This window comes from Marmota monax, unplaced genomic scaffold (genome assembly GCF_021218885.2).
Source record: "Marmota monax isolate L192 unplaced genomic scaffold, Marmota_monax_Labrador192_F-V1.1 WCK01_AAM20220418_F8-fsc00215, whole genome shotgun sequence".
NCBI classification, from domain to species: domain Eukaryota; kingdom Metazoa; phylum Chordata; class Mammalia; order Rodentia; family Sciuridae; genus Marmota; species Marmota monax.
In genome coordinates, this window is record NW_026695214.1 from 622,603 (window position 1) to 632,695 (window position 10,093).

General features: G+C 41.2%; 1 protein-coding gene across 1 annotated transcript; it reads right to left on the reverse strand.

Moving 5' to 3' along the window:
* Window positions 1-222: 222 nt before the first annotated feature.
* On the reverse strand, window positions 223-1,119 carry LOC124084134 (vomeronasal type-1 receptor 1-like). Its single transcript, XM_046431114.1, has one exon. It carries the CDS (start codon window positions 1,117-1,119, stop codon window positions 223-225), a length of 897 nt encoding a protein of 298 aa, XP_046287070.1.
* Window positions 1,120-10,093: the final 8,974 nt, after the last annotated feature.

Sequence of the window (10,093 nt, forward strand, 5' to 3'; positions counted from 1 at the left end):
TTCTTTACTGAGAAACCTAAGGTTAGAATGATAAATCCTTGTTGAAGTATGTGCACAGTGTTCATGGTCAGTCTAGTGTAGAATGACACTACAGAAGATATGGCCACCGCATTTGCCATAGTACCAGACAGTATTGACATAAGGGCTCTTCAAACATGAGCAGATGATGACATGGACATTCAAGTACATCCAAGACAACAGACCGCTAGCCAGGCAGGTGGATTAGGAGACACCACGTGTCCTTGCTCTGCAGTAAGAGAGGACCTGAGAGACGCGGGTGTCACTGATGATGAGCACAAAGGGGCTGAGTGCTGGGACACATGAGGACACCAGCACAGAGCTGTTCATGACCCACTGGCCTCTCCTGGGGGCAAGAGTCATCCAAATGGTCAAAACAGTGTAGACGGAATAAAAGGCCACGAAGGAGCTCACCAGGATCAGGATGGTGCGTATGGCTCTGGCCTCGTGAGAAGGTGGGGGGTAGAGGACGCGGCTGTGGATGTGCTGAACCTGCTGCCTGTGTCTGTGCAGGACAAGGACCATGGAGCCGCTGGCCCAGGCCATGAGGACCAGACTCAACAAGTCGGGGGAGAAGTACAGGACAGTGTATAAGGTGCTGTGTCTCTCTGGCACTACCCAGAAACAGTACCCATGATTCCCATCCACACTGAGATTTTTCTTATTCAATGGGCCATTCACTATTAAAGGCAGAAACGAATTTATCACGAGATGCAGGGCCCAGCAGAGGAGACAGCAGAAGCCAATAGATCGTAGTGATCTCATCTTGAGCGTGATCCACCTGCAAATTCTGGGGTTTAGCTTTAGGGCCTGGAAGCCATTGAACAGGCACCAAGTGCTGAAGGAGACACCAGTGCTCACTCTATAAAAATAGAAGACAAGTTTACATCTCGTGTCATCCAGGAAACGTTTCCATCCCAGAGCTGCCAGAGTCTGGGGGACTCCTTTAGCCAAAAGAACAATGGAATTGGCCAGTACCACTTGATTGAGAATCAAGTCTGTGGGTCTAAAGTGACGTCCAGTGAGCAAGGTGAAATTATAGAGACCAAGGAGGGAGAAGTTTCCCACGAATCCTACTCCTGTCTGAATGAGGAAAACCATCCCCATATCCATGCTGAGAAGATCACGTCAGCACTCGCAGGGTCGGCTTGTACCTAGGGCAGGGGATGAAGAGATAGACCCATGAGATTAAGTGTGTCGGCATCAATACATCCCCCAATGTAATACTGACCATAAACTAAACCCTCTCAGAAAAATAGACCAAGACTTCATGCCCAGAAACTCAAAGACCCAACGTGAGACCTGTGCTGCACCAAGCTGCAGTGTCCCCCTCCAAGGGGAAAGTGAGCGTGAGGAAGAGCCCTGTGCCCTGACTCAGGTTGTTTCAAAAATACATTTTACAGGGCAATGGCAAGACACAGACAAGTGTAGATGATTTCTTTCTATAAAAATGGATAGAAACGTGAGTATAGGGATGGCAGCTGAGAGGGAGGTGTGGTCAGAGCACATATCCCTGTCCACCTGGGCACTGTGGTACCTGCAGAATTTTCACAATTGACCACTTGAAAGCATCTACAAGATAGGAAAGGGAGTTTGAAACTCACTGGCGTAGTAAAGATGCACAATAGGTCTACAGCTGTGAGGTAGACCACACAGAGGGGACAGAGAGAACAGGGATGTTTCAGAAGACCAAGCCTGAGATGAGCCAGAGGACAGGCTCAGGCTGCAGTGGAGTCTCCAGGTCTGCCTAGCTCACCCTGTGCTCCACACCTTCCTAGGACTGTGGGAGACTGTGAGTCCTCCCCGCCCTGAGAATTTCCATGGTGTGTATCAGCACAGCCCCACTAACCAGAGCCTGTGGACATTGAGGCTGTCCTGAGACACGACTGCAGACATTCACAGCCAGGAGACTAAGGGTCTCCCACAACCCTAGGATGTGTGCAGACACAGGGGATCTAAATAGATGCCCTGAGCCCTCATGAAGGGCGTGTGCTGCCCATCTACAGTATCCCTGACAAGAATAGAAATATCATCTTCTGCTTCATGAACAAATGGGGTGGGTAAGTCAGAGAATAGATTAATAGTGGGTGTAAACAGCAGTTCAGCACATTCACAACCTGCTTACAAGCCGGGGTGCCAAGGGGGATACAGCCAGACTGGAGAAGCTGACACCCACATTTCCTTTTGCTCTCTTTCCCTTCCTCCAGTTTTTCTTCCTCATCAGGGTGAGCCACACGTTTTTGCTGAGTAGCCTTTTTATCCCCAAATGGAAAACACAATCAGGCCTTTTCCCTAAGGGATGTTAATGTGACTCTAACAGAACAGAATTCTAAATGGACTCCTGCAGACTCCCTTGGGCTCCACATGCTGACCTGAGAAATCACGGTGGCCACAGCATGGACCTGGGACCCGGGGACTGAGTGCCAGTCACATAGTGGACAAGATCCCTCAGAGGCTCTGCAGGGTCTCCTCTGTCACCCCTTTAGCATAGAGTCCATTTGTGGGGGACACTGGTGCCACAGAAGGTACACTTAACAAGGAACATATTCCTGCTCAGAGACTCCTGTGGACAAGATGAGAGAACACAGACCTACCCAACAGGCATGGAGGACCTGCTGATGGTGGCCCAGAGCAATAGTAGGAGCTGGCACGGAAAAGATGTGTGGAAAGCAGACTTGAGTGGGTTCCCTAACTTCCAACATGGAGAACCCAGAGTTCTAACCAATGTAAGCCTTAGGATGAAACAGTAATAAAAGCCTAATCGGGTAGATTGCCATGGATTAGTTTTATGACTGATTAGAAGCATCAAGATACACATAAAATTTACAACTGTCCAAAGAAGGAAGGATCCCTGCTTACCTGACTGTGTGTGCTGTCTGCAGTGGTTCTGAGGCAGCATCCTGCAGGTTGGACATGGCAGGTGATAAAGTTTAGGACCTCAGCGCCTTGCTGGGAAGTGTTTGTCCTTTCACCTGCAGGTGCAGTGACAGTGCCAGCATGGGGACTGGAGATCACCTGGGCCTACACCTGGGGGCTGTCATGTCTCTGCAAGCCTGTCCCCATGAGAAGCCCTTCAGGAGAGGGGAAACAAGTAGGACGGGCCTCACCCTGGGACAAGCACTGACCCCTGGGAGCCTGAGCAGAAAACACAGAGACCTGCTAAGTGAGGAGTGGAGCATGCAGCCCAGTGGGTTTCAATCATGTCGATACATGGGCTTCAAGTGTGATTGTCTTAATGCCTGAGAACTCCTAGGATACCCGGACTAACATCAGACAGCATGGAGGTGAGTTTGGAGAAGCAACCACAGTGGTTCAAATAGGTGGGAGTACCTCAAGGTCTTATTCATTTGCTGCTTCAAGAGTATTTATTTCCTAACCCACGTAGGTCAGGCACGTTTATGGGCACTGGGATATATCAGCACAGGTGACATTGCAACAGCTTTGTCCCCACATTTTGTCTGCTTCCCTTACTCACATGCACCCCAGTAATTAAGTTGCACAGTCTCTTGTCAGAAGCCGGTGGTTCCACTGGAGAGAGAAGGGTAGAAACTACATGCTGTGTAGGTGGGCTCGAGGGTGGGTCCCACACTGATCAGGATGCTCACAGGGTGATCCATTGTGATGGTGCTGTCACAGGAGTTGCCTTAGTGAGTTCAGGAGAAGAGGGAAGATTCCATTCCCATTCCCAATCTTGGTCCCTTTTTTTGTCATAACTGAAAAAGTACTTCTTATATTATAGTTAAAGCTTCATCCCAGGGTTTCATAAACTGACTTCCAGACCACTCACATATAATCGAATCAAGCCTTTATTGAAGCACACCGGTGGCGGCTGACCAGAACATAAAGCTGTTCCCCTGATCAGCCCCGAACAACTGCAAGGGCCCTCCTTGTAAGCCTGAAAACCGCAAAAGGGATGTTCCGGGGTCCAGCCAATGCAAGCCAGCCAGGTTACAGAAGCAGGAGACTGCAGTCAAGTGGAGGGAAGCCTAACCAATCCCACTTAGCCCAGTCACACCAGTTACAGAAACAGAGCCTGTTACCCTAGTTACAGAAACAATGCCCCATTAGGTAGTTCCGTGTTCTTTAAGGTTTCTATAGCAAAAGGAAAAGAACATCTTGCTCCAGTCACGACTCTTCTACTTGGCATGGTTGTTTTACAGGATGGAGTCATAAAAAAAATGGAGTCACATTTGTTCCTACTATCACATTCCCCACTGGTTTTAGTAGTTTGATGTCAATCTTGCACATCATTAGGCCTCAATTTTTGTTCAATCCTTCTGTGTCTAAGGGACTATACTGGGCTTGCAAGACCATAAGTCTGACCTCACCTACATTCTTGTGTATATGGTTTAGGAGGGTTTTTAAGAGGGAGGGTCCTACAGTAATCCCAATCAGGGGAAGTACTAGGGGCCCAACTATGGCTGAAATGATGGTAGTCAACCAAGGGGACCATGAGAATAGGTTTTGGAACCAATTGCCTGAAGTTTCTAGTGCTTCATCTCTTTCCTTTAACCTGTTTCTCACAAGTGCCAAACTGTTCTTTATTACCCCAGAATGGTTTTCAGAGAAACAAGTTTCTCCTGGAGCCATACAAAGTCCTCCTTGTTTCAGAAAGAGACCATCTAGACCTCATCTGTTTTGTTAGACTATTTCTGTCAGAGAGTCTAGTGAAACCTCTAGTTTGGAGATTGACCTTTCTAGTTTTTTCTAAATCTATATCTATTTGATGGCTGAGGGACTTCCCAAACCAGCCAGGAGGGGAACTAAAATGGGGGCAGCCAGTCTCTGTTGATAAATCAGTGGGCTCTGGCCTTTTAATAAGTCCAGGTGTTCTTTCCCTTTTATTCCATCAAAATAGTAGGTTACATAGTTCAGAGTTATTGACAGTTTGGAGATATAGGCAAGGAGTTTGAAGTGGGACCCAGGAAGCACAATTTTTGGTGAACGGGGAGTTGTCCCACTTATAAGTTGGGTTGTGGAAGCAAGTGTCTCTTTATGGGAGATCACCCAGTGTAATCTTGGGAGCAGTTTCCCAGATACATCTTCCTGAGCTAGACATATTGGTGAACATCTATGTTGACCTTAATTTTTCCTCTAATATTAGGGACCTCCAACTGCCATAAGGGAAAAGGGTGATGACCGTTCTTGCTACTTCCAGCTGAAAGGGGGCGATGTGCAGTGGGCAAGCAGTTTGGAGTCCTTTTTTAGAAACTGAGTGGGTCAAGGAGTCCATGGTAAAACATCTGGTTCAGGAAGAACAGGATATAAATTCACCTGGGGTGGGCACTTCTATGAGAGAAACAAAAAGACATGAGTGCTGAAGTAAGATTAATACAAAATAGCAGTTGTAGCATCTGGAACCTGTCCATGAATATCATGTAAATGACAGAAATTAATATTTGTTTACCAGGAGGTGGAAGACCTGAGAAAATGTCCCCATAACAAGACCTAACAAAGCCTAATAAGGCACTTTTTTAGGGAATATAAATTTTTAACATTGTAAGAATTATCAGGAATGTAGACACAACATTTATTTAAATTAGTTAATGTCATCTGATTTTTGAAACAAATACCTTTTTGGCATGACCTCTGTGTTCAGTAAAGATCCTTTTGTTACTTAGGGATATATAATTATATTAATAAACATTGATTACATCTACTTGTGTAGGAAGTTAGGAAGATCTGTAGGCTTTAAACTGACTAAAAACTTCTGGCAGTTTTTTATTGATAGTTATCAGGCATTTTTGTCTAGAATTTTTCTTTGTTGCCTCCAGTTTTACTTATTTTTGAGGATGCTCACACTAGTGCACATTTTAAGTTACATTAAAATAACTGTTGTTTCTTTTTAAATGTCCGGGAATGGTTGTGCTTTGGTTTTAACTGTTTTTTGCTAAGTGTTTAAGACCAAACTGGTAAAACTGAACTTATTCCTATCTATTGATAAGAGTCAGTTGAGTTTCCTCGGAGGACATTCTTGGGGAACTTGTGAGCAGCATTTTAGTTCTGTTAGTGTCATCTGCATTAGAATGGGTCAAGGTCTTGCTGACCATATGGCTTCCCATGGAAGCATCAGGCATGTCTCCCCTTTTTAATGACCCTCCTCTTTTGCAGCATGGAGACTCATTGGCTTTCTGTTCTCCAGGAGTCTCATTAATCTCCCTTATCGGGAGGTTATGTGGCCTGGAGTTGCAAAGCTTTCCCCCTGTCCTGGGTTCAGGCTGACTCAGAGGGCAAGAGCCAAATATTGGTTTCTTTGGCCCCTTTATTTTAACCTTAATATTTAAATTTGGCCTTAAACATCCAGCAAGTCAGTTTTACCAGTTTAAAGTAAGAATGCTGGGCTTTAACTTTAATGTTTATAACTTTACAGTTGATTTTTACATAACACAATATCCTTATTTTATGTATTAATTTATGTAATGCTGAAGACCTGCCTGAAGGCAGAAGATGACACCTTAGCATCTACTGTGATCCAATCACTGTACGCCAACAAGGCAGCTTGCAGACCCAGAGACCCCATTAGATTTTTGGCTATAAAAACTCTCTCTTGCCAGGTCCTCCCCTCTTTCTCTCCTTTTTCTCTCACTTTCCCTGTCTCTCATTTCCCTTTCACTTTTTTCCTCTCTTTTTCCTTCTCTCCCCCCCCCTCTTGCACTTTCCTTTCTCTATTTTCCATTCTCTCTCTTTCTTTTGCATCTCTCTCTCTCTCTCTCTCTCTCTCTCTCTCTCTCTGTCTCTCTCTCATGTTAATCAACATTGTCACAGTAAAGGTCTCTTTCTTGGTTGCTCTAAGTGTAGTGGTCACATTTTTTTTAGTTATAATGAAAATACCAAGTGAAATTAACAATAGAAAAACATATTTTGCTTGTATATAATTTTGAACTTTGCCTGAGTTATACATTATATTTTTTATTTGAGATCACAGTAATCTTTCCAATAAAATTAATCTTTGAATATAACTTTAAATTAACTGAAATCTGGCCTACTTTGAAGTTATTCTGACAAGTTGTAAGGTGAGAGGCAGAGCCTTATCTCAGGTAAGGCAGGGCTCTTCACAATCTTAGGTAAAGTGTTTTAGTTCTAAAGTTGATCTTTGTCTTTTTTTAGTATCATTTTATAAAGTTTACATATATTGTTTTCTGACTCTGCATGAATGTTAGTAGTACAATATGACATACATCTGAAACATTAATTAAGGAAAGGCTGAGAGCCCTTAACATTTTTTTATGTGGAAAAGTGGCAAAATGTTTTATATTATTTAACCTTTAAAAATTAGGCTTTCATTACTTTTTAAAATATCTTTAATTTTTTGTATTTTAGTATAAAAGGTAACATAAGATTTGGTTACTAAACATCAAATAATATAAATCCCCAATAAAATCTATTATCTTTATAAGTTTAAATTACCATTACAGACAAGTTTAGTTTGGAGAATACCCGCTTGATAAAATGTTCTTTAAACCTTTTTCCTTAAAGACTTGTATACCTGAAAGATATGAACATATTTAATCTGTAAAGAAGAGTAATGTACCACACTTTTATTGATGTTTTTATATTAACCAAGGTTAGCTTTTAAAGGAAAATCTAGACTTTGTAATGTAGGACAGTATTTTAAAATAACAGTTGCTGTTTAGCCACAGATGTATAAACCTTAATTTCTCCAAGATTACTTGTTCTAGGGGATAAACCTTAACAGACATAATGTAATTAATATTTTTAGAAGTTTTTGTCATTTTAACATATAAATATATCAATACATTATTATTTGTCCTTAGGGAACAACCTTGAATAGTTTTAAATATTTGTGTTACATATATAACCAACTTAGTTACATATAAACCTTTTAATATTTGTCTTTTATTTATAGACCTTTATATTACTTAATTAGACCCTTTTGTTGTTTACTTAAATGCATTATAATTATACTTTATCACATAAAGACTTTTTACCTGGAAACGTTTTTCATTAAATATATTTTTATATTTAGAACATTTTAATAATTTTTTAACCCATTGATTTTTTTGTTTGTACCTTGAAATAACCCTTATAAACTTTTGAGTTTAGATAAATTAATCCATTTTAATAAGATGAAATATTTGTTATTTACAGTACTTTAATTGAAATACAGTTGAAACCTCTTGACTCCTTGTATGTAGAATTATATTTGTTGGGACTTTGTAATTTAGAGTAACCTTGTTTTTATAATAACACAAAATAATTTCAAATTTCTTTTTTAGTTTACCAATTTGTGAAAACACCAACATTGTTTAAGCATTTTACCTTATGGAATTTAAGGAGTTAAAAGTACTTGATATTATATTTAACAGTCAGCATTTTTAACTTTGTACCAATTAGATGTCTCTAACAAACACATCCATGATTAATTTTATGTACGTTTAGATAAAATTTATGTATCTTTTTTTTAAAAAAACAAGGTATCAGACAAGTGCATTGAATAGTATTAGTAATCTTTTTTTGTTGAATAAAAATCCTAGAGACAATGGATATCAGACACTTTATAGACATTAACATTTTAACAGCTGTTTAACCATCTAGAAACAAAACTGTGCATTAGTAACTTTAAAGACATTTGTACTTTTATTTATTTTTCCAATTTAAATTGAACCTTTTAAATTATATTAACCAAAAGTATTTGGATCCATTTTTTAAAATTTTTAATTTATGAGCTCATATGTCAAGTTTTTGTACCAAATATATGTAGACATGGCAATACACATAGACAGACAGTACACTGGTGCACCCACAAAGCAAACAGACACACAAAAGCCTTGTAGCTTATTTTTTTTAAAACCTGTTAGATTGTGAGTTAACCCTTGTAAATTGGCCTTAGAATAAAGCAGAGTGTCATCAGAAAAACATATTAACCTAGGCATATTGGATCAAAATTATGAGTTTAACAAATATAGAATTTTAAAAGTTTTCTGATCTTTTTCCTGAGGTGGTCCTGTTCATGAACGCTGAAAAGAGTTGGGGGAACATAGACAAACGAAGGGGGCTTACTTTTCCCTGGAGGAACTTCCCAGAGATGCAGCTTCATCGGTCTCCTTGGGAGAGTCCCCCAGGGTGGGGTTCCATTTTAAACTGGTTTTTCTCGTTTCTTGGATAAGGGCCACCAACTTTTAGCCTGACATTGAAAAATCTTTAGACCATTTTTTAGTAGTTGGGAGTTATTTATGCTTGCAAATACTGAGAGACAAAAGCTAAATTTCTAGACAAAATTATGCTTTTTGTTATACAATTTAGGAATAATAATTTTATAAAACACTTTAGTTTTAATGTGTCCTCTATAGGAAGTCACATGATTTACCCAGTTGGCCATCTGGCCCAGTTTCTAAATGAAGACAATCTCTAGAATGCCTTTATCTTTTTACCTTTAGCCTTTACTTTTGACAATTTTTATTCCTGTTGGCAGCACTTTACATTCTAATGCAAGCTGTAGTGAGCACAGTTAAAACCATTTTAACCATTTTTTCCCATTAGAAACAAACTGAGGTAGAAATTAACACAGAACACAAAGGGAACAAACAAAAACAAACCAACAGACAAAGTCCTGAAAAGTGTTAAGAAAACAAATTAAAGGGGTCCAGTAGAGATCTCTGTAGAACTTCCTTGTCTCTGATGTTGGTGGAGCGAAGGAGTCCTGATGAAAGAAGAGCGGTTATGGGAACAAGAAAAGGGCCCAGCACAACACATGGTCAGATACACACAAGACAAACGGCCGGCCAACAGACACGGGACAAATGACAAACAGCAAGAAGACGCTGGAGAAATGACGAACAGCAGAACAGACACAAGACAAGCAACAATCGCTGAGGTCGAACAGGGAGGCCTCCAGTGGGACAGAGACAATGTCTCGTCCTGTCCCGTGGAAGGTGTAAGCCACTGCATCCAATCTGACCTTTTCCCCCAGAAGAGTCGACTCACCAGAACTGACAGCCAGCAGGAGGCTTTTCAGAGCGTCCTAGGATGGAATGGAGTCGTCCTCAGAGTGAGGCTGAGGAACGTCTCTCAGGAGCTCCCCTCTACTCCGGAGCCGAGGTCCAAATGCCCGTCA

Coding starts and splice junctions, on each gene's coding strand:
- LOC124084134 (XM_046431114.1), bottom strand. CDS start 1,119: ATGGTTTTCCTCATTCAGACAGGAGTAGGATTCGTGGGAAACTTCTCC.